At 46.6% G+C, this 25,943-nt stretch overlaps 1 protein-coding gene across 1 annotated transcript in view; it reads left to right on the forward strand.

Annotated features, from left to right (window-relative positions):
* cep112 (centrosomal protein 112) overlaps positions 1-25,943 on the forward strand; it is a 420,760-nt gene that overhangs the window by 385,077 nt on the left and 9,740 nt on the right. Inside the window, exon 22 of the mRNA XM_085964113.1 lies at positions 3,884-3,973. Coding sequence (XP_085820239.1) covers positions 3,884-3,973 — 90 coding nt within the window. The remainder of the gene's footprint in view (positions 1-3,883; positions 3,974-25,943) is intronic.

The raw sequence follows: 25,943 nt of genomic DNA on the forward strand, positions 1-25,943 counted from the left end.
ACACAAAAGCCGGAGATTCTGGTATTAAGTGATGACTGGGCCATCGCAATTGCCTGGTCCAATGGGAAGACATGTAGTTTCAATTTCGCAACAATCTGTTCCTTAATGAAACTATCAGTACTTCCTGAGTCAATTAAGGCATCTAAGGTATGCCCTTTAATTGAAATTTTTGTGGCTGCATGAGACAGGTTCTGTGGGCAAGCAGCTGTAATTGGTGTCGTTGCACAGAGAGTGGCTAAAACTCTCGGTGTGCTTCTTCGGGAGAGAGCTCGAGAGGAAGCTTGATAGGTCCTAGCTGGAGCATCTTGATAGGCCCTAATTGGGGCAGTTCGGTAGGCCTTAGCTGGATTGGCCCTCGTAGAGGCCCTTGATAGGCAAACTTTAGCAAAGTGTCCTTTTTTCCTGCAATAACTGCAGATTGCATTGCGAGCAGGGCAGGTTTTCCTAGGGTGAAAAGCATCTCCACAAAAGAAGCATTCCTTCCTAGATTGCCAAGAGGCTGCTAAAGTGGGGTCGTCCTCCTCTTCTTCATCAGAATTATCAGAATTAGATTCCCCCATGATAGGGTTCACCTGAGACCGCTTGAATTGTCTGGTTGCAGCTACAGCAGCAGATCGAGATCTGGGCAGCTGATAGAGGTCTGCATTTCTCTTTGCCAAATCCAGTGAACAAGCTAGGTCAAAAGCTTTTTGTAGCTCAAGTGTTTTACTTTCTAGTAGACGCTGGCGTATAAATGGAGAGGCAATCCCGCAGATGAAAGCATCACAAATCATTTCTTGGCGGTACAGCTCAGCTGAGGCTGCCTGAAAGTTACAATCTACGCTGAGCCTGCGAAGTTCTTGCAGGAATTCGTCAATTGATTCCCCTGGCCCTTGTCGGGCTGTGGCCAGTAGATGTCTAGCATAGACCTCATTTGGGGTCTTCGCATACAGTTTCTTAAGTGCCCGAATCACCTCTTCGTAATTATCCCATTCATCAACATATTCGAACACTTTTGGGGTCACATAATTGACAAGTATCTTCAATTTAGCAGGAGCATCCGCTTTACATTCATCCAGAAAATTCTCAAAAGTACGATACCAATGCTTCCATACCCTGCCAGCTGCTGGTGTATTCGGGTCCAAGTCCAGACGAATAGGTCTAAGGATTTTCTCCATGATGGATGGTTCCCTGGATCCTTAACTTCCGAGTTTGTCTGAAGGTCTAGTGTTTGTCAGTGTAAATATTTAAGTTACTTAAATTGATGTAAGAAAAAGGAGACTTACCATCAAGTAACTTTAAAGTAAGCTTTAAGTAACTTATAAACACACTATATACACAAGAGAGGTCTTTACCATGCCTCTGGTAGAAGCCTCTTACAATACTGAACAGACCAGTATTTATACCAGTCCAACAGGAAGTGACATATGACAGGAAGTGAGGTATGTACACAGTTCATAGTTCATAGTTCACAGGAAGTGATGACATAACTTCCCGGAAGTTATCATTTTTATCACATGCCCATTGTGGTACATGTGCTTGGCTCCTTCTTAACACATGATAGACAATGGACATGACTCTCTGGCCTCCTTTCACTCTGACCACCAACCTCGGGGAGGCCCTTCCCTTGGAGCTGGCCATTCTTCAAGGAGATAACAACTTGGAGGTGGTGCAGCATTGACCAAAAACCAGTGGAATGAGCCAAGGCAGCGAACAGCCCTTAAATGAAGCTGGATAAGTGACGTCAGCAGAGACGAGTTTCAGTCCCAAAACACTAATTGGCCCAGGGGAATCCACACCTCTGAAATCAACTGGTCAATTAGGGGAAAATCGCAAATTTTTCCCACCTCTCAGTGGAGGCGGGTTTGCAACCCACCCAAACCGAAACCCGCCTCCATTGGGAAAATCGCGCCCAAGGAAATTGTTTAAAGCAAAATGATTGCAGCTTATTGCTGTTGAGAATTCACTTAAGAAATCTCTCCTGAACCATCTATGAGGCTTACGGAATTTTTTTATACATGAAAACTTGGAAACTGTGTAAACAATGAACTTTTCATGAGTTGGTTTTCATTTGCTTATGGAAATTTATATTTTATTAGAGTCTAAGTTGGAAAACGCACTACTAGCGTACTAACTTTACTCCTTCTGCACTCCTGACATGAGCATCTCAATGCAATTTGCTGTCCATTCATTTTAAGAAGCAGGAAAATGATGGTTTGTTGCAGGAACATAAAGACAAGAACTAGCTGACGGGGTCAGTGAGGGAGATACCTGAGGGCACAAAAGGTTGTGGGCCTGTGGGGGAGGGAGGGAGGCCGGGGGGGAGGAGGCTGATGCTTGGGAACACAGCAGAATATTGGGGCCTGATGATTTGGAAGGGGCCAGTGACACTTTGGGTCCCATTCGCCCAGGTGTCCTCCACCCCTACTGCCAGACTCTGGCGCCCAATACCCCGAAATCGCCTTACCAGTTCTTTAGACTCCCTCTCGGACCTTCCCCCTACTCTTAGACTCTAGGTCCCCCTCTCAGTGCTGGCAAACTCCGAAACTGTATTCCCAGTACTTCCTAATTCTCGAATCTTCCCAATGCTCCCAGACCCTGCAACCTCTATATCCCAGTGCCCCAGATTCCTCTCCCAAGTACTGCCAGAACCCAGGGCTGCCCCAAAGCTGCTCAGTATCGCTGGTAACACTCCTTGGCATGACACTCCTGTGTTTAGAAAACCCTAACTTCTTGTGAGCAACACCACAGGAGGCTGTTAATTGTTTGTTAACTTTGCCCGGTGTATTTGTATGATGATGGCATTGCTGCTTTGATGGCTTCACTAAATATTCCACATTGTCATTTCGTGCTCTGTTAGAGTGATAGCAGTTGAAAATATGGACAATGAAATGGTCCATATATTTAATGTTTTTGCTGAACATTAAGTGGCCACCATTGTGACTGAAACATGTTTGGCAAGCCTTGATTGAGGGCTGTACCATTGAGCTCATTTGTGATTACATTTTGTTACCAAGCATATAAAGAATTTTTGAAAGTATATTTAGATATTAATCTTGACAATGGTCACACTCTCGCCTCTGAGTCAGAAGGTTGTGGGTTCCAGAGACTTGAGCTCATAATCCAGGCTGTCACTCCAGTGCAGTGCTGAGGGAGTGCTGCACTGTCGGAAGTGCCGTCATCGAATAAGACGTTAAACTGAGGCCCCGTCTGCACTCTCAGGTGCACGACACTATTTCGAAGACAAGCATGGGAGTTCTCCAGGTATCCTAGCCAATATTTATCCCTCAGCCCACAGCAATAAAACAGATGATCTGGTCATTTATTTCATTGCTGTTTGTGGGAGTTTGCTGTGTGCACGTTGGCCTCCGCGTTTCCTACATTGCAACTGTGACTACACTTCAAAAGTATTTCATTGACTCTATTTATTTGAATTGCCCTATAAGTCTAAATATTATAACGGGAGATATGTTTGTACTTACTGATGTCGCTCTGTCCTTCTTACTTGTTGTCAGTTTCAAAGTTACTGGTTAAGGGTAGGCTAGGTGCAGAAATGTTGTGTAGAATCCCCTTTTGGTGAAATAATGAATGAGGTTAGAGAGCCTTGAGAATCTCTTGCAATCTGTGGAGTCACTTCATGATGCCAGTTCTTGAAGAGAGCTTTCCACAGAAACAGTCTGCTCGCAGACAACCCTCTAACCTGTAGGAAGAATAAAGAAACACCGTAAATGTACACCCTCTCACTTTGCAATTAGAATCACATGGCAAATCGAGTGAATATATCTTCCCTTTAAACAGGTCCTTTGTCATTATCACATTTGTCTTTTTAAAGGTTGAAGTGTCAACATTTCCGATCAGTGTAACACAAGTTATTTCCTTTCTCTTTGCTGATTTTTTCATTTAGGCTCTGGAGAATGAGGCAGAAAACTGTCGCAACCAGATCCAAGTATTAGAAAAGGAGATACAACACAAGGAGCTGGAGTCTCAGGAACAGGTAACAAACAAGAAGCAAAAGCGGTCCAATACTTAATGGCGACTGGGTGAAAGCTGATTCATTAAAAAAAATTAGGGTGGTGGAAGCAGATTCAATAATAACTTTCCAAAGGGAATTGGATAGATTCTTGAAAGGGAACATTTGGCAAGGCTATGGGAAAGACCAGGGGAGTGGGAATAATTGGATAGATCTTTCACAGAGCCGGCATAGGCACATTGGGCTGAATGGCCTCCTCCTGTGCTGTATGAAACTATGATACTTCAGTTACTTCGGTCCCCTTGATGCATTGCGAGCACTCGCCCTATGGCACGTACTCATCAATGTGCTGGATGCCATAACTAAGGAAAGAAACACTTTCCACTTAATGCACCCTGTATGAACATAATATCACAGGTCAGATGCAGGATAAAGCTCCAACGATGTGCTTTAATGACAACTTCAGAAGAGCACCCTATGTTTGCAACAGTGTGACATTTCCATTTCCCACACCAATGATCTTTGTGGCCTTTCTGAAGGAGATGGCTAATTTTAGTACCAATTAGTTCCAAATCATAGGCAGTTTTGTGCTGATAGATTCACACAGACTAGGAATTTGAGATTTCCCAAATTAATTTGGGACCATCAATACCCATTTAAGGGAGGAGTGCTTCATCCCTTTCTGGTCTGACTGAATGTAGTTCTTACAGGTGAAGACATCATTCTAACTCACTTCACCCTTCTTCAGTGTGTCACTGTTTTCTAGACAGTGCAGAGAGGTACTTATAATTTAGTTCAATGCAGATAGCTAGCTTTCTGTCTACACTAGGAGGTTGTTTTATTGATAGGAACTAAGAAAGGCTGCTTGTTAAAATAACTTTCTTCCTACAGTCATCTTTCCTGGTTAAGAACATAGGAACAGGAAGAGGCCATTTAGTCTGTTCTGGCATTCAATTAGAAAAAAGACTTGCATTTCTACAGTGCCTTTCACGACCGCAGGACATCCCGGAGCGCTTGACAGCCAACTAAGTACTTTTGAAGTGTAGTCACTGTTGTAATGTAGGAAACGCGGCACGCCAATTCGCACACAGTAAGGCCCCACAAACAGCAATGAGATAATGACCAGAGCATCTGTTTTAGTGATGTTGGTCAAACAGAACCCTGAGGTGTACATCATCGGGTGCACCTTCAGTAACCTAGTTGTTCAAGCTCTCTTTTGAAATCTGAAAGGTCCTGGAACAGCCTCAGTCATACCCATACAGTGGTGACCATTGTAATGCAGTTTGTGAAGAAATTGCTGAACAAACACCAAAAGCGACTCTAACAGCATGGATTTAGTTTTCCAAATGAGTTTGGAGTCTGGCCTTCTCATAATGTCTTCTGACACCAGGCAAATGGATCAAGGGACGGAGGTGAGGGGAGTTGTTGTAGAGATGAGTCATTCTTTTTTTACACACAGTGTATGATATGGTAATGTGTTTGGAAAACTGACAGTGAAAGGGATTAACATTCAGCTCTTTACCTGTCTGCAGGACTTCCTTTCCAAGAGACAGTATTGGCTAATGATCAGCAGACAAAGCTCATTAATGACCAGAATGCCACCCCCCTCTTTACACACTCTGTGGAGGTTAGACTTGCGAAACTCACCCACTGGAGGAAATCTCCGTTGAGACTAGGATTCAAACTGATATATACTAGTGGGAGCCAAACACTGTATTCAGGCCACATATTACTGATGCTCTCATTAATAGGCCTTGTTAAATGTTGTCCTTCATTTGTATATGTCTACTGCTGCCTTTAGTTAACTCTTTTCATATATATAAATATGTTATCTGTACATTACTTAAACTGGCTGTATTATATTAATAGGTAACTAACTGGTACTTCGGTACAAACCAATCATTCAATTGCATAATTCACAGGCTGCCATAAACGGCAATTTTTTTTTTATTCGTTTATGGGATGTGGGCGTCGCTGGCAAGGCCAGCATTTATTGCCCATCCCTAATTGCCCTTGAGAAGGTGGTGGTGAGCCACCTTCTTGAACCGCTGCAGTCCGTGTGGTGAAGGTACTCCCACAGTGCTGTTAGGGAGGGAGTTCCAGGATTTTGACCCAGCGACGATGAAGGATCAGCGATATACTTCTAAGTCAGGATGGTGTGTGACTTGGAGGGGAACTTGCAGGTGGTGGTGTTCCCATGCGCCTGCTGCCCTTGTCCTTCTAGGTGGAAGAGGTTGCGGGTTTGGGAGGTGCTGTCGAAGAAGCCTTGGCGAGTTGCTGCAGTGCATCTTGTATATGGGTACACACTGCAGCCACGGTGCGACGGTGGTGGAGGGAGTGAATGTTTAAGGTGGTGGATGGGGTGCCAATCAAGCGGGCTGCTTTTTCCTGGATGGTATTGAGCTTCTTGAGTGTTGTTGGAGCTGCACTCATCCAGGCAAGTGGAGAGTATTCCATCACACTCCTTACTTGTGCCTTGTAAATGGTGGAAAGGCTTTGGGGAGTCAGGAGGTGAGACACTCGCCGCAGAATATCTAGCCTCTGACCTGCTCTTGTTGCCACAGTATTTATGTGGCTGGTCCAGTTAAGTTCCTGGTTAATGGTGACCCCCAGGATGTTGATAGTGGGGGATTCGGCAATGGTAATGCCATTGAATGTCAAGGGGAGGTGGTTAGACTCTCGCTTGTTGGAGATAGTCATTGCTTGGCACTTCTGTGGCGCAAATGTTACCTGCCACTTATCAGCCCAAGCCTGAACGCCGTCCAGGTCTTGTTGCATGCGGGCATGGACTGCTTCATTATCTGAGGAGTTGTGAATGGCGCTGAACACTGTGCAGTCATCAGCGAACATCCCCATTTCTGACCTTATGAAGGAAGGAAGGACATTGATGAAGCAGCTGAAGATGGTTGGGCCTAGGACACTGCCCTGAGGAACTCCTGCAGTGATGTCCTGGGGCTGTGATGATTGACCTTCAACCACCACAACCATCTTCTTTTGTGCTAGGTATGACTCCAGCCAGTGGAGCGTTTTCCCCCTGATTCCCATTGACTTCAGTTTAGAACAGAACATAAGAAATAGGAGTAGGAGTAGGCTATTTGGCCCTTCGAGCCTGCTCCGCCATTCAATAAGATCATGGCTGATCTTCAACTCCATCTTCCTGCACTATCCCCTTGGTTCCCTGATAGATGGGCTGAGATATTCACTTACTGCTTCAACTTTATGCCATATATTTGTGATTCTTTGGATCAAAATAATGCTCAGTTTTTAGTTATCTCAGGACAGCTGAAAGGGTAATAAAGATGAAGGTGATGCAAGACCTCAGTTACACCATGTGACTGCTGCTCAGCAATCTCCCGTTTATTTTGGCATTGCATTACTGGGAAATACACACTCTAGGGCCAGTCTTATGAAGGTGCACTTCTGATGAGAAGCCTCACCTGCCAGAAGCACAAAACAGTGTGTTATTTTGTTAACTTCTCCATTGATTATATTGTAAATTGTTATTGTTAAGGGATTAAGTACGATAATGGTGAAGAGCAGTACATTTTGCAATATTCACAATTGAATAAATATGCTTAGATCGGTTTTGGCATGGGTCAGCTGCAGCACTCCACTCTGACACTGCTTCATTCGTCATTCACCCTGACCGCACAACAGTGTCCAGTGTGACATTTCTTCTGCCCAAACTCCTCTCGTGTCAGACCTTTACTGGCTGCAAAGTCTTTGTCAATGACTGCTGCATATCTACGTGAAGTGTCAGCCGTGGCTCAGTGGGTAGCACCCTCACCTCTGAGTCAGAAGTTTGTGGGTTCAAGTCCCACTCCAGAGACTTGAGCACAAAAATCTAGGCTGACACTCCAGTGCAGTGCTGAGGGAGTGCTGCACTGTCGGAGGTGCCTTCTTTCGGATGAGACGTTAAACCGATGCCCCGTCTGCGCTCTCAAGTGGATATAAAAGATCCTATGGCACTATTTCGAAGAAGAGCAGGGGACTTCTCCCCAATGTCCTGGGGCCAATATTTATCCCTCAACCAACATAACAAAAACAGATTATCTGGTCACTATCACATTGCTGTTTGTGGGAGCTTGCTGTGTGCAAATTGGCTGCCGCGTTTCCTACATTACAACAGTGACTAATCTACAAAAAGTACTTAATTGGCTGTAAAGCGCTTTGGGATGTCCGGTGGTCATGAAAGGCGCTATAGAAATGCAAGTCTTTATTTCTTTTCTTCTTTCATTCGTGCTTTATTTTACTATTGGTGGAGCAGTAGCCAGTAGGTGGGGAAAAGACAATGCAGGATGGCGGTAGACTTTTAGTTTGGTTTTAGAACTGCACCTTAAGTGTAAATGGATCAGCTCCATGGAACAGGAGACAATTCAGTTAATTAAATAAATCTGGAATAAAAAGCTAGTATCAGTAATGGTGACCATGAAACAATCGGATTATCATAAAAACCCATCTGGTTCATTAATGTCCTTTAGGGAAGGAAATCTGCCATACTTACCTGGTCTGGCCTATATGTGACTCCAGACCCACAGTGATGTGGTTGACTCTTAACTGCCCTCTGAAATGGCCTAGCGAGCCACTCAATTGTACACAACCGCTACGAAAAACAATAATAAGAATGAAACCGGGCATCGACCTTGGCACCGACTTCGGACACGACAACGGCACACCCAGCCTAGTCTACCCTGCAAAGTCCTCCTCACGAATACCTGGGGACTTGTGTCAAAATTGGGCGAGCTGTCCCACAGACTAGTCAAAAAACAGCCTGACATAGTCATACTCACAGAATCGTACCTTTCAGCCAATGTCCCAGATTCCTTCATCACCATCCCTGGGTATGTCCTGTCCCACCGGCAGGACAGACGCACAAGAGGTGGCGGCACAATGGTATACAGTCGGGAGGGAGCGGCCCTGGGAATCCTCAACATTGACCCCGGACCCCATAATATCTCATGGCTTCAGGCCAAGCATGGGCAAGGAAACCCCCTGCTGATTACCACCTACCGCCCTACATCAGCTGATGAGTCAATACTCCTCCATGTTGAAAACCACTTGGAAGAAGCACTGAGAGTAGCAAGGGCACAGAATGTACTCTGGGTGGGGGACTTCAATGTCCATCACCAAGAGTGGCTCGGTAGCACCACTACTGACCGAGCTGGCCGAGTCCTGAAGGACATAGCTACCAGACTAGGACTGCGGCAGGTGGTGAGAGAACCAACACGAGGGAAAACCTACTTGACCTCGTCCTCACCAAATCTACCTGTCGCAGATGCATCTGTCCATGACAGCATTGGTAGCAGTGACCACCGCACAGTCATTGTGGAGACGAAATCTCGTCTTCACACTGAGGACAACCTCCATCGTGTTGTGTGGCATTACCACCGTGCTAAATGGGATAGATTCAGAACAGATCTAGCAGCTCAAAACTGGGCATCCATGAGGGGCACTGTGTGCCATCAGCAGCAGCAGAATTGTACTCCAGCACAGTCTGTAACCTCATGCCCTGGCATATCCCTCACTCTACCATTACCACCAAGCCAGGGGACCAACCCTGGTTCAATGAGGAGTGCAGAAAGACATGCCAGGAACAGCACCAGGTGTACCTAACAATGAGCTGCCAACCTGGGGAAGCTGCAACACAGAACTACATGCATGCTAAACAGCGGAAGCAGCATGCTTTCGACAGAGCTAAGCGATCCCACAATCAACAGATCAGATCAAAGCTCTGCAATCCTGTGACATCCAGTCGGGAATGGTGGTGGACAATTAAACAACTAACGGGAGGAGGAGGCTCCATGAATATCCCCATCCTCAGTGATGACGGAGCCCAGCATGCGAGTGCAAAAGACAAGGCTGAAGCGTTTGCAACCATCTTCAGCCAGAAGTGCCGAGTGGATGAACATATCGGCCGCCTCCTGAGGTCCCCACCATCACAGAAGCCAGTCTTCAGCCAATTCGATTCACTCCACGTGATAGCAAGAAACAGCTGAGCGCATTGGATACAACAAAGGCTATGGGCCCTGACAACATCCCGGCTGTCGTGCTGAAGATTTGTGCTCCAGAACTAGCCGCGTCTCTAGCCAAACTGTTCCAGTACAGCTACAACACTGGCATCTATCCAACAATGTGGAAAACTGCCCAGGTATGTCCTGTCCACAAAAAGCAGGACAAATCCAATCCGGCCAATTACCGCCCCATCAGTCTACTCTCAAGCATCAGCAAAGTGATGGAAGGTGTCGCGACAGTGCTATCAAGTGGCACTTACTCACCAATAACCTGCTCACCTATGCTCAGTTTGGGTTCCGCCAGGACCATTCAGCTCCAGACCTCCAGCCTTGGTCTCAACATGGACAAAAGAGCTGAATTCCAGAGGTGAGGTGAGTGACTGCCCTTGACATCAAGGCTGCATTTGACTGAGTGTGGCATCAAGGAGCCCTAGTAAAACTGAAGTCAGGGGGAAACTCTCCACTGGCTGGAGTCATACCTAGCACAAAGGAAGATGGTTGTAGTTGTTGGAAGTCAGTCGTCTCATCCTCAGGACTTCGCTGCAAGAGTTCCTCAGGGCAGTGTCCTAGGCCCAACCATCTTCAGCAGCTTCATCAATGACTTTCCCTCCTTCATAAGGTCAGAAGTGGGGATGTTCGCTGATGATTACACAGTGTTTAGTTCCATTCTCAACTCCTCAGTTAATGAAGCAGTCCATGTCCGAATGCAGCAAGACCTGAATGACATTCAGGTTTGGGCTGATAAGTGGCAAGTAACATTCACGCCACACAAGTGCCAGGGAGTGACTATCTCCAACAAGCGAGAGTCTAACCACCGCCCCTTGACATTCAACGGCATTACCATCGCCGAATCCCCCACCATCAACATCCTGGGGGTCACCATTGACCAGAAACTTAACTGGACCAGCCACATAAATACTGTGGCTACAAGAGCAGGTCGGAGGCTGGGTATTCTGTAGCAAATGTCTCACCTCCTGACTCCCCAAAGCCTTTCCACCATCTACAAGGCACAAGTCAAGAGTGTGATGGAATACTCTCCACTTGCCTGGATGAGTGCAGCTCCAACAACACTCAAGAAGCTCAACACCATCCAGGACAAAGCAACCCGCTTGATTGGCACCCCCATCCACCACCTTAAACACTCACTCCCTCCACCACTGGCGTACCGTGGCTGCAGTGTGTACTATCTACAAGATGCACTGCAGCAACTCGCCAAGGCTTCTTCGGCAGCACCTCCCAAACCCGCGACCTCTACCACCTAGAAGGACAAGGGCAGCAGGCGCATGGGAACACCAGCACCTCCAAGTTCCCCTCCAAGCTACACACCATCCTGACTTGGAAATATATCGGCCGTTCCTTCATCGTCGCTGGGTCAAAATCCTGGAACTCCCTCCCTAACAGCACTGTGGGAGCACCTTCACCACACGGACTGCAGCGGTTCAAGAAGGCAGCCCACCACCACCTTCTCAAGGGCAATTAGGGACGGGCAATAAATGCTGGCCTTGCCAGCGACGTCCACATCCCAGGAACGAATAAAAAACAATACGTTTGAATGCTAAGCCTGGATTACAAGTACTGCGTCACACCATAAACGGCGTGTTCATTATCTCTGTTGCACTTAAACTGGTTCCATACATACTTCTGGCTCTGTTTTAGTGGAACCGGATCAAAAACATCCAACCCAATTACCCGCAGTGCTTGTGTCTCATCTGTTGTAACAGTAAACATACAATTCTGATGTGATTGCTGAGTTTGTGCCATTAAAGTATCCACGATAACATATGGAATTGGCACACCTGCGGGAATTTGACTGTGGTATTTGTTAAATAAAAAGACAAAACAAAAGCAGGACTCTCCCAGATTTCGCTGCACTATAAACTGAGGGCTGCATTCCTGATAAAACATGTCACTGATTGTTAGCAACGTTGTTTAGGTAAAGCCAGCACATCACAATTCTGTTGTTCCTCCTCAGGGCCCCTGGTACAAGCAGCTCTGCCCTGATAAAACCTGCTCAGGGGCAGGATTAGAAAGACTTGCATTCAAATAGCGCCATTCACGACCTCAGGACATCACAAAGCGCTTTACAGCTTTACTTTTTGAAGTGTAGACACTGTTGTAATGTAGGAAACGCGGCAGCCAATTTGCGCACAGCAAGCTCCCACAAACAGCAACGTGATAATGACCAGAGAATCTGTTATTTGTGATGTTGGTTGAGGGGTAAGTATTGGCCAGGACCCCGGGGAGAACTCACCTGCTCTTCTTCAAATAGTGGCCGTTGGATCTTTTACGCCCACCAGAGAGGGCAGGCGGAGCCTCGGTTTAACATCTCATCCAAAAGACGGCACCTCCGACAGTGCAGTACTGCTCTGGGAGTGTCAGCCTGCATACCACAAGGAGTAGTTGAGGCAAATGGCATAGATGCATTTAAGGGGAAGCTAGATAAACACACGAGGGAGAAAGGAATAGAAGGATAATTTGATGGGGTGAGATGACGAAGGATGAGAGCAGGTTCATATAGAGCATAAACACATGGACCTGTTGGGCCGAATGGCCTGTTTCTGTGCTGTATATTCTATGTAATACTATCAAACAGATGGCGGAGAAAGTGGAGGAATGACATCCCTCTCAAACAATTCTGCAACAATGGATTAAAACACTGTCCTTTCACTCCTGGGACCTGGTTTAAATCCAGTCCGTAAGGATCAGTGTTTTCCTGTTGATTGTAAGAGCCCAAGATTAAACAAGCTTACCCAGTTCCTAGTGGATCCATGTCCACAGCACAAAACTGCCCCTCAGTGTCACTTGGCAGTAAATTAACAGGGAGGCCACGAGGACAGTGACAGTAAGAAATGGGAGCATCACACCGCTGCAGAAAGAGATACCCTTTTAAAGTGGCAGAAAACACATTACTGGGCTAAGTGGAAGAAGCTTTGCTCTACGTCTAACCTATATTATACCTGATCTGGTAGTTTTACCCTGTGCCTAATCTATGCTCTGCCTGACCCAGGAGAACTGGTGGCAAAAGTAAAAGAATGTTCTGTTCCGAGCACTAACATTTCTCACCTTGATGAACACAAATTTCCATCAAAAATTCTCCCAACATAGGCCCTTTTGTCTCTTGCAGTGGGTTCACAGTCTGTGGCACCATGTGAGCTGAGGAATCCTTTAGTCACAGGCAGTACATCTAAGGCAGGAAACTAATGTGCTCAGAGGGGTTGTCTGGGGCTCTTTTTGTTGCCGTCTCTGCACCATTCTGAATTTAGCGTAATCTCTTAGTGTGTAACGACAAAAAAAAGGCTTTCCAGGTGGGCAATCAGGACAACAAAAACCAGATTCACAAGGATGAGCCAGAGAACCGAGGAGCTATTAGATGTGGTTTGTATTGAGCCATATCACAGTAAAGTTTAGGTGTGGAATTCACAGCAGAATGTAACCAGAGGGCTCAAGGAGATTAATAACACGGTGATGCTGAGAGGTGTCTGGGAACGTGGCTTTTTAAGACAGTCATAATTACAAACATTTTTAAAGCGCAACGTTGAGCCAAATTTCACTAAATAATAATAAAAAGAGGTTGACTGAATATGGCTCTGCAGTGCATTTTGAAGTTTCCCAACAGCCCAGCTACAGGAATTCATGCTATTTTTGATGTTTTAAGAACAAACATGGAGAACAGCTCATAATTATTATGTGCACAGCCTTGATTATGCTAAATCATGGTGTTATGACTCCACCCTTCCAAAGGCATCTGCACTGGGAAACATTTCAGATGAACTAATCACAAGCCAGTTAAAATAAAAGCGCTCTGTTCTTAGTATGTGTGCAGTTGGTAATCATTCAGTGCTTGGATTTTTGTGTGTAACTGAATTCCAATTGATGCAGGGTGCTGTAGATCTTTGTTCCCAATTTCTCCCCTCCTTTACGAAGCACCAACCCACCCTTTGGATGAGACATTAAATTGAGGCCCCGTCTACCCTCTCAGGTGGACGTAAAAGATCCCATGCCACTATTTCTACTATGACCGGAAAGCCCTGCAGCGGGTAGTCAAAACTGCCCAACGCATTACCGGCACCCGGCTACCGACCATAGAGCACATATACCAGAAACGCTGTTTACGGAGGTCACGGACCATCATCAAAGACCCTACCCACCCCAGCCACAGTCTGTTCGCCCCCCTGCCATCTGGGAGACGCTACAGATGCATTTGCACCCGAACGACCAGATTTAGGAACAGCTTCTTTCCCAGGGCTGTCATCCTACTGAACTCCACAAATAAACTCTAAAGCCTGCACATCTGCCAATGCACTTTATTATGGTTATGTTTATGTTAATGTATTACAAGCCAAATGAATGTTGAATGTTTAAATGTCTTAATCTAAATGTACACTCTCGGGAGCCGCAAGCCTACATTTCGTTGTACTGCACTTGTGCACTAACAATGACAATAAAGTTGATTATTATTATTTCGAAGAAGATCAGGGAAGTTCTGCCCGGTCGGTGTCCTGTCCAACAGGTTATCTGGTCACTATCACATTGCTGTTTGTGGGTCCTTTGCTGTGTGCAAATTTGCTCCTGCATTACAACAATGACGACACTTCAAAGATGCTTCATTGGCTATGGAGCACTTTGGGACATCCTGAGGTCAGGAAAGGCGCTATATAAATGCAAGTTCTTTCTTTTCTTTTACTGGGCTAAAGTTCCACGGGCACCCGTAGGCCTCTCCAGTACCTTGCCCAAGTGGCCAGTCTTCATTTGTGACCCTAGGCAAATAGCATCAGCAAGCTATTTGACTGTGGTTGACATCACGTCCAAGCCTGATCCTATCCACACACACACAATACTTTCCAGCAAGAGGGAAAGTCACTCAACAGCATTCAGGAGTGGGAATGCTGGCTGATTTTCCCATCCCCAAGGTGAGCGGCACTGAAACCAATTGTAGCAGCCCTGCTCTTCCAGTTGAGTTCAGCAAACTCACCAGAGACCTAGAATCATAGTTGTGACCTTTCTGTCTTTATGACGCAGTACCGTACCGCACCGCACTGTACCATAAGAGGAACTGTATACTGGAGGTGTATACGGAATGGTAACATGAGGGTTTATGCTTCTGATTGCCCAACTCTGGCAAATTGTAACCGCTGGGGTTACCGGTGCCAAGTATTTCCCCAGAGAGAGGGAGAGATAGGCAGACTCGAACCACAGCGCTGCTCTGCAACCCTGTTTACACTTGCACACCCCCTACTGATGTGATCAGCACTGATTGAGACCCAGCAACATGTCACCTCCAGCCTTCTCAGTGTGGGGTTTAATATGTATCACCGGGAGAAGGAGAACAAGACAAAATGGAACATAATGTGCAGGGGCGCAAAAGAAAACCTTGCATCTGGCTGGTGTGATCTTACAGTCCTGAACAAGGAATGTCTTGCAGCAGCTGTTTCCTCATTGTGGCTTCTTCACAAAGTATCTGCTTCTCTTAAATTAGTTGTTTACTTGGAAGTGCGGCATGAAAAGGAAATGTGAGTATAATAGTGATCCTGATTGCTTGAAACTACTTTTAAAGAGTGAGCGAGGATTCCTGCCTGCATCAAACAGATCACGCTTGGCAGCAACTGTCTACATCAGCACAACCTAACTGCAAGAAATTGGGAATTCAGCCGTGGCTCAGTGGGTAGCGCTCTCGCCTCTGAGTCAGAAGGTTGTGGGTTCAAGTCCCACTCCAGAGACTGAGCATGTAATAACGCAAGCTGACACTCCAGTGCAGTGCTGCACTGTTGGAGGTGCCGTCTTTTAGATGAGGCATTAAACCGAGGCCCCGTCTGCTCTCTCAGGTGGATGTAAACGATCCCATGGCACGATTTCAAAGAAGAACATAGGAGCTATCCTGGTGTCCTGGCCAATATTTATCCCTCAACCAACATCACAAAATCAGATTGTCTGGTGATTTATATCATTGCCGTTTGTGGGAGCTTGCTGTGCGCAAATTGGCTGCTGCTTTTCCCTATATTACAACAGTGGCTACACTTCAAAAGTTCTTCATTGGCTGCAAAGCACTTTGGGATGTCCTAAGGTCATGAAAGGCACTGTATAAATGCAAGTGTTTCTTTCTTAGAGTTATAGGGGGTTAAATTCGGTTGATTTGCACAAATCAACTAGCGCCTGGGCGTGGCGCCGCTAACGCCTCCTGCGAAATTCAGCGGGAGGTTAGCAGCGGTAGCACTAACCGTTAGCGCTGTGCCGCTGCTGATGACGTCATCGCCGTGCGCAGCGCCCTGGCTGTAATATTGGGTGGCGCCCCCCAACTTGCCACCGGATGCTATGTCCGCCGGGGTCAGGGGGACCTACCTGCGGCCGGGGCGGCACTAGTTAAAGGGAAGGTGGCGGGCGGCCATTTTTGGTGCTGGCCGCCTGCCAGCACCTTCCCCCGTTGCTGTCCCTGGCTCCCATGAAGCCCCCCCCCCCCCATGGGGTGCGGGGTGCTCTCTCGGGCTCGTTTGCCGGCACTCCCGATCCCTGGTGGCCCAGCTGGTGCCAGGACGCACTGTGCCAGGCCCCTCCCCTTTAATAAGGGGAGGAAGGCCTGCAGTACTGCGGCGCATGCGTTGCGGCACGTAGCGCCGTGATATTGGCTCGCAGCGCCGCAAGAGGGACGCAGAGCACTTCCAGTAGCGCCCCTCCTCCCTCTCGAGGCGCTACCTGGAAAAATCGGCCACGGGGGCGCTAACTTTTTAGCGCCCCAGCGAAGGTAGCCCATAGTCTTCTCAGTCCAATGCTGTAATTACAAGTGAAAAGCTAACCATAGCTTTTTATTTCTTTTTGTGTGAGTACAATAGTGAGTGGACGTGACTGAGGTTGGAACAATGATATAATGAATACGCTGTTAGCAGTAGTTTCCCAATTCCTGTGTTACATCGCACCTTGACATAAGAGTCCTGCCTCCTGCAGGGAGTGTTCCATCAGATATGTCTTTGAGTGACAAACTTAACAGTTAGTGGTACTGGTAATAAAATGTTTTGCAGATTACATTGTTTTCCCTGATTGCTGTGATAAACCAAGGAGATTAAGGTTTTTTATTATTTTATTCAGAGCACCTTTTTTTTCTCTGTTTTCTGTGGTTTTTTTCACACACCATTTTCCATTTGCTGACTGAGAGCCCTGGCAGGGTTGCTTTTGATGAGGTATCCAAAAGTTGACTCGCCTGATCACTTTGAAGTCCCTCCCTCTTAGGAAAGTGTCTGCCTTTTTTCCTCTGGGTTTGTCAAGAGCAGGCAGGAACTGGCTGTAAGAAGTTGCCACGCTTGTGCACTCCCGTTAATCCAGCTCCCTCACACAGCAGTTCGGGAAAGTTCTGTACTGTTTCCCCGCCCAAGGGAAACCATCTCTAGAGAGCTGAAGAGGGTGGAAGAAAAGCAGACACTGAGCAGGAGAGAAAGGGAAACAATTTGAGAAGCATGAGGAAAAGGAGTTTTTGGAGGGCTTTGAAAACTAAAGGAGGGGTTTAGAGAGAGACTTGCAGGGAGTAGGGCTTAAGATAACCAAAAGAACTACCATGTATTGGAGGAGAACTAAGAGGGAATCATATCAGAGAACTGGAGGATGTGTTCAGGGACTGGCAGCTGGAGGAGGTAGGGTGAGGCAAGATAATGGAAGAAGTTGAAACCGTTGACTGAGGCAAGAGGGCCAGTGGGGATTGCCGAGGACAAGGGTGATGAACATGGCCGTGGTGTTCCGAATCAGTTGCAGTTTATGGGAGCAGGCAGGCTGGCAAAGTGGTTCCTTATCTCTGTAATATCCTCCAACCCTCCGGGATCTCTGCATTCCTCCAATTGTGGTCTCTTGTGCATCCCCGATTTCCATCGCCCCACCATTGGCAGCCATGACTTCAGCTGCCTAGGTCATAAACTCTGGAATTCCCTCCTTAAACCTCTCTGCCTCGCTACCTCTCTCTCCTCCTTTAAGGCGCTTCTTGAAACCTACCTCTTTGACTAAGCTTTTGGTCGCCTATCCTAATATGCCTTTTATGTGGCTCAGTGTCAAGAATTTGACTGATGCTGCTCCTGTGTCATGCCTTGGGATGTTTTACTACATTAAAGGCGTTATATAAATGCAATTTGTTATTGTTGTACTGACAGCAGCTGTTTAGCTTGGCTGTTGTGGACACTATTGGTCAGAGACGGGGGGGTGGAGCCTGCGCTGCAGGGAAGAGTGCTCTCAACAACTTGTATTTATATAGTGCCTTTAACGTATTAAATCGTCCCAAGGTGCTTCATAGGAGCATTATCAAACAAAGGAGGTCACTCTGTAGTATAATGAGGGCCTTACATTGTCCGATTCAGTAACCATTCCAAGTCAATTCCCTAAATTCTTTGAAACTGTTCAGTTTTGCTTTGAAAGGAGTAAGGGCATAACGGATTAAAGGAAGGTCTGGAGAAGTAGTCTTATTCAGAAGATTCCCTTATTTTAAAATGAAAAAAGAAACATTCCTAAAAAGCTGTTGAGACTGGGGTCAATTGAAAATTTAAAAACGGAGATTGATCATTTTGTTAGGCAAGGGTATTAAGGGTTACGGAACCAAGGTAGGTGGAATGAGTTAAGATACAGATCAGTCATGATCTAATTGAATGGCGGAACAGGCTCAAAGGACTGTACGGCCTACTCCTGTTCCTATCTTTCGAAAAACCAATAGAATCATAGAATGATACAGCATAGGAGGCCATTTGGCCCATCGTGTCTGTGCCGGCTCTTTCAAAGAACTATCCAATTAGTCCCACTCCTCTACCCTTTCTCCTTAGCCCTGCAAATTTTTCCCCATCAAATATCTATCTAATTTCCTTTTGAAAGTTATTATTGAATCTAATTTTTTTTAAAATTCATTCAAGGGATACGGTCGCTGGCAAGGCCAGCATTTATTGTCCATCCCTAACTGCCCTTGAGAAGGTGGTGGTGAGCCGCCTTCTTGAACCGCTGCAGTCCGTGTGGTGAAGGTACTCCCACAGTGCTGTTAGGGAGGGAGTTCCAGGATTTTGACACAGCAACGACGAAGAAACGGCGATATACTTCCAGGTCAGGATGGTGTGTGACTTGGAGAGGAACTTGCAGGTGGTGGTGTTCTCATGCACCTGCTGCCCTTGTCCTCCTAGGTGGTAGAGGTTGCGGGTTTGGGAAGCTGCCACCGTCCTTCCAGACAGTGCATTCCAGATCATAACAACTCAATTATATAGTCAAAAATAGGGTCGGGTAGCTCTGGATCAGTTCCGTGGCTGGCCAGTGAGAAGACCTGATGTGACGGATCTCAGTGAAGGTGTGATATTTGACATTTGTTTTTTTGGAAAGTCAAAATTTTTATGCGTACCATTTTTCTTTGAATAAAAAGTACTGCCTAGACTTCCTTTATCTTTTAAGAATCTCAGTGACCCAGGTTCAAATCCAGACAGTTGGACATGATGGATATTTCCTCTGTCTGCGAGCAATAAGTGTCCTAATTTAAAATGTATTTGCAGAGTCTCAGTTGAGTTCCTAGTGTAATAAAAATAGAAAATGCTGGAAATACTCAGCAGGTCAGGCAGCATCTGTGAAGAGAGAAACAAAGTTAACGTTTCAGGTCGATGACCTTTCATCAGAATTACAGTTTCTAGTATACATGGATCCACAGCCCAAAACTCCACGCATCTTAGCAATCAGATTAGCACGAAGGTAATTTCTGTCAGAGAGCACACAGATTGTTACTGTATGAAGTGTAACAACTGGTGCCGTGAAGATGGTCTTTTGAGGTTGGGGTACAGGAGCTGTACTCACTGTCTAGCCATGCTACAGTCGCACAGCACCCCGACTTGGAAATATATCATTGTTCCTTTATCATTGTTGCTGGGTCAAAATCCTGGAACTCCCTACCTAACAGCACTGAGGGAGTACCTTCACCACATGGACTGCAGTGGTTCAAGAAGGCTCACCATCACCTTCGCCAGGGAAACCAAGGATGGACAATAAATGCCAGGCATTGTCAGCGACGCCCTCACCCCGAGAATGATTTTTTTTTTTTAATTTCAGCAAGTTGGAAGCATTCGAATTTAAAAGTCTTGCATTTCTATAATGCCTTTCACAACCTCAAGATCACAGAATCACAGAATCACAGAAACCCCACAGTGCAGATAGAGGCCATTTCAGCCCATCGAGCCTGCACCGACACATATCCCACCCGATCCCCGTAACCCCTACACCAACACATATCCCACCCTATCCCCGTAACCCCACGTATTTAATCCCCCCAACATTAAGGGTCAATTTATCATAGCCAATCAACCTAACCTGCACATCTTTGGACTGTGGGAGGAAACCGGAGCACCCGGAGTAAACCCACGCAAACACGGGGAGAATGTGCAAACTCCACACAGACAGTCGCCCGAGGCCGGATTCGAACCCGGGTCCCTGGCGCTGTGAGGCAACAGTGCTAACCACTATGCCACCGTGCTGCCCAAGATATCCCAAAGTGCTTCACAGCCAGCTAAGTACTTTTGAAGTGTAGTCACTGTTGTAATGTGGGAAATGCGGCAGCCAATTCGCATACAGCAAGCTCATAAGAACATAAGAATTAAGAGCAGGAGTAGGCCATACAGCCCCTCGAGCCTGCTCCGCCATTCAATAAGATCATGGCTGATCTTCGACCTCAACTCCACTTTCCCGCCTGATCTCCATATCCCTTGATTCCTCTAGAGCTCCCACAAACAGCAATGAGCTAATGATCAGATGATCTGTTTTTATTGATGTTGGTTGAGGGATAAATATTGGCCAGGACTCCGGGAATAACTCCCCTGCTCTTCTTCTAATAGTGCCATGGGATCTCTTACGTCCACCTGAGAGGGCAGACGGGGCCTCGGTTTAACGTCTCATCCAAAAATTCAGCACCTCCGACAGTGCAACACTTCCTCAGTACTGCACTGGAGTGTTGGCATGGATTTTGTGCTCAAGTCTCTGGAGTGGGGCTTGAACCCACAACCTTTTGACTCAAAGGTGAGCGTGCTACCCACTGAGCCACGGCTGACAGTCATGCTGTGTCATATATAGAATACAAAGTCAAAGAAATGCAGTACCGTCTGTATAAAGGAAGAGGCCCGAGCTCCTCGATGGCTCCATTTATATAGGCTGTGTCTACCTGAGCTGGACAGAGCAGAAGGTCCAATGGTCAATCCTGGCCTGTAATGATTTAGCTAATCTGAACCTTGGGTGCAGCAGTCTCGGCAACCTGGGTGAGAGTGGGGGAAAATTCAGCTGGAGCTCCTGCTCTTGGTCGCAATCCTACAGCCCTGCCGCAAGATGGAAAGAACTTGCATTTATATAGCGCCTTGCACGACCTCGGGTTGTCCCAAAGCGCTTCATAGCCAATGAAGTACTAGGTGTCATAAAATGGATATCAAGTTCTCGCAGTTGAAAAACCTCCCAACACTCGCAGTTAAGGCACACGTAGGAAGAAGGGCCACTTGAACAAGGTGGTGAAGCGATGCTAGTGCCCATGGAACAGGGTACCAGTCAATACTGAGGAGGGGGAAAAAATCAGTAAGAAAGAAGGCTTTCGATAAGGTCCCGCATAAGAGATTAGCGTGCAAAATTAAAGCACATGGGATTGGGGGCAAGGTATTGACTTGGATAGAGAACTGGTTGGCGGACAGAAAGCAAAGAGTTGGAATAAACGGGTCGTTTTCCGAGTGGCAGGCAGTGACTAGTGGGGTACCGCAAGGATCGGTCCTAGGACCACAGCTGTTCACAATATATATTAATGATCTGGAAGAGGGAATTGGATGTAATATCTCCAAATTTGCAGACGACACAAAGCTGGATGGGAGGGTATGCTGTGAGGAGGATATCATGAAACTCCAGTACGATTTGGACAGGTTAGGTGATTGGGCAGAAACATGGCAAATGCACTATAATGTGGATAAATGTGAGGTTATCCACTTTGGTGGCAAAAACAGGAAGGCAGATTATTATTTGAATGGCAATAGATTGGGAGAAGGGGAAGTGCAAAGAGACCTGGGTGCTCTTGTGCACCAGTCGCTGAAGGTAAGCATGCAGGTGCAGCAGGCGGTTAAGAAGGCAAATGGGATGTTGGCCTTCGTAGCAAGAGGGTTCGAGTACAGGAACAAGGATGTCTTGCTACAGTTGTACAGGGCCTTGGTAAGACCGCACCTTGAGTATTGTGTGCAGTTTTGGTCGCCTTATCTGAGGAAGGACGTTCTTGCCATGGAAGGAGTGCAGCGAAGATTCACCAGGCTGATACCTGGGATGGCAGGAATGACGTATGAGGAGAGATTGTGTCGATTGGGCTTATACTCACTGGAGTTTAGAAGATTGAGAGGGGATCTCATCAAAACCTATAAAATTCTGTCAGGCCTGGACAGACTAGATGCTGGAAGGATGTTCCCGATGGTCGGGGAGTCCAGAACCAGGGGTCATAGTCTAAGGATAAGGGGTAGGGCATTTAGGACTGAAATTAGGAGGAATTTCTTCACCCAGAGAGTGGTGAACCTGTGGAATTCTCTGCCACAGAGGGCGGTGGAGGCCAGTTCATTAAATATATTCAAGAAAGAGTTGGATATATTTCTTAAGCTTAAAGGGATCAAGGGATATGGGGAGAAGGCAGGGACAGGGTACTGAATTTGGATGATCAGCCATGATCTCATTGAATGGCGGAGCAGGCTCGAAGGGCCGAATGGCCTACTCCTGCTCCTATCTTCTATGTTTCTATGAAATGGTCCAAATGCGAATTCTCCGCATGATGTGAGAATCCTACGGGAAGACTTGCTTTGCGTGCTAAACACACAGACACACACAGAATCCCCACAGTGCAGATAGAGGCCATTTCGGGCCATCGAGCCTGCACCGACACATATCCCACCGTTCCCATCCCACCGCCCCAACCCCCCATCCCCACCGCCCACATCACAGTAGCCCCCATCTCCACCCCCATTCCTATCAGCACCCCCCACCCCACCTTTGTTCACAGCTGTAATTCTCAACAAGATGGGTTCTTGTCCCCAAGAACAAGGCAACTTGGGACTAACGTCAGAATTCATTGATGTACAGGAAACTCTTTTTTTATCCGGCACCGACGGGACCGGCGTGGTGCCGGTTTATCAAAAAGTCCGGATTACAGAGCAGTATAGTTAAAAGGTACGAGAGCTCCGGACACAGCAACAAATCCAGGCTTCCCTGTTGCTTGGCAACAGGTGCAGGAACCCCGGCCACAGACCAAGCGACCCTGTTGCTTAGCAACAAGTGCAGGAACCCCGATTACACAGCCACAGATCCAGGAACAGCCACTAATATGAAGTAAAACTTACCTGAACCTACTCCTGAATTTTGCCGGTTAACAGAGATTTCCGTTTATTTAGGTGCCGGTAAATCGAGAGTTTCCTGTACAGAGGAGTCTTCATTGACAAGGCAGCATTAAAGAGATTTTATGAGGGGGTGGGGTGAGGGGAGGACGGGGGCAGGTAATCTTTAGAAGCCAAAAACTGATGATACAAACATTATCTGTGGTGGAAGTTTTTTTTTAAACAGTGTTCAAAAAAATAAAGATAGGATGTATTTGGTGTGCTCCTTATTATCACACTGGAATATTGGAATATTTTACAGATCAGCTTTTTTGACGTTCTTGTTTTGATGGGAATCACATCTGTGGCTTGTCGACTTCAAAGGTGTAGCTGCAGCTAAAGTGCTTTAAAAAGATGCAGAGCAGGCTGACAGGAATGAAACGGGTGAGCAGGCAGCTAAAAGCTGCCTCCGAGAAATTGGGAAGTGCCCGACCAGCGTTTGGGTTGCTCAGTCAGATTTTGGGAATACCTTTCTGGCCCCTACAATAGATGTTGATTGCACGGTTTATGAACATAGGAAGGACCATCAGCACTCACACTATCCACTTAGAGAGTACAACCTCCTGCATGGTCTCCTTGCCCCTCACCAGCCATCAGCTTGGTTCAGTGGGTAGCACTCTCGCCTCTGAGTCAGAAGGTCATGGGTTCAAGTCCCACTCCAGAGACTTAAGCACATAATGCAGGCTGACATTCCCAGTGCAGTACTGAGGGAGTGCTGCACTGTTGGAGGTGTCGCCTTTTGGACGAGACGTTAGACCGAGGCCCCGTCTACCCAGTTTTATTATCAGGTGGACATAAAAGATCCCATGGCACTATTCAAAGAAGAGCAGGGGAGTTCTTCCTGGTTTCCTGGCCAATACTTATCCCTCAATCCACATCTCTAAAACAGATTATAGAAACATAGAAGATAGGAGCAGGAGTAGGCCATTCGGCCCCTCGAGCCTGTTCTGCCATTTAATGAGATCATGGCTGATCATCCAAATTCAGTACCCTGTCCCTGCTTTCTCCCCATATCCCTTGATCCCTTTAGCCTTAAGAAATATATCTAACTCCTTCATGAATATATTTAATGAATTGGCCTCAACTGCCTTCTGTGGCAGAGAATTCCACAGGTTCACCACTCTTTGGGTGAAGAAATTCCTCCTCATCTCAGTCCTAAATGGTTTACCCCTTATCCTTAGACTGTGACCCCTGGTTCTGGACTCCCCTGTCATCGGGAACATCCTTCCTGCATCTAGTCTGTCTAGTCCTGTTAGAATTTTATAAGTTTCAATGAGATCCCCTCTCATTCTTCTAAACTCTGGCGAATACAAGCCCAATCAACCCAATCTCTCTTCATATGTCATTCCTGCCATCCCAGGTATCAGCCTGGTGAATCTTCGCTGCACTCCCTCCATGGCAAGAACATCCTTCCTCAGATAAGGTGACCAAAACTGCACACAATACTCGAGGTGTGGTCTCACCAAGGCCCTGTACAACTGCAGCAAGACATCCTTGCTCCTAAAGTCGAATCCTCTCGCTATGAAGGCCAACATATCATTTGTCGTCTTAACCGCCTGCTGCACCTGCATGCTTACCTTCAGCGACTGGTGCACAAGGACACCCAGGTCTCGTTGCACTTCCCCTTTTCCCAATCTATTGCCGTTCAGATAATAATCTGCCTTCCTGTTTTTGCCACCAAAATAGATAAACTCGCATTTATCCACATTATACTGCATCTGCCATGCATCTGCCCAATCACCCAACCTGCCCAAATCATACTGGAGTATCTCGGCATCCTCCTCACAGCACACACGCCCACCCAGCTTTGTGTCGTCTGCAAACTTGGAGATATTACATCTAGTTCCCTCGTCTAGATCATTAATATATATTGTGAATAACTGGGGTCCTAGCACCGATCCCTGCGGTACCCCACTAGTGACTGCCTGCCACTCGGAAAAAGACCCGTTTATTCCAACTCTTTGCTTCCTGTCTGCCAACCAGTTCTAACCAGTCATTATCTGGTCATGACCTCATTGCTGGTTGGGGAGACCTTGCTGTGCACAAATTGGCTGCCTTGTTTCCTACATTAGAACAGTGACTACGCTTCATTGTCTGTAAAGCACTTTAGGACGTCCTGAGGTTGTGAAAAGCGTGATATACATGCAAGCCATTCTTTCTCTTGAGAAATCCCTTCCCAACTTCAAGTTCTAGCAGACCCCTTGGTTACCCATGACACATTACTCAGCAGTCTCACCCAGCCCACACACACCCAGCACACCTTATTGTCCTCCTCCCTCAGCAACTTATCAAGTTCCTTCTTAAAGGACTGTGGCATACCCATACTTACCACACCCATCAGATTATACTTAAAGGGACATTATCTGTCCATGGATAATTACCACTTGGCCACAAGCACTGCCACATTAGACTGCTGTGGCAAGTTCAGACGCTATATCTGCTGCATTGTGAACACCTTTGATGCATTTTTATTTGAAATCATGGTTTTCCCTCAGGTTACAAACATTTAGCAGCAGCAGGTACTGTTGGTGAGGTAATGATGTCATGGGATTTCGTTTTTGTGGTCTTGTCTATAAACGAGCAGAATGTGTCGCAAGATCCTCTGAGGATTTTAATCGCTCCATC

Source organism: Somniosus microcephalus, chromosome 21 (assembly GCF_052327205.1).
Source record: "Somniosus microcephalus isolate GS21.2 chromosome 21, FLI_Smic_1.0, whole genome shotgun sequence".
Lineage (NCBI taxonomy): Eukaryota > Metazoa > Chordata > Chondrichthyes > Squaliformes > Somniosidae > Somniosus > Somniosus microcephalus.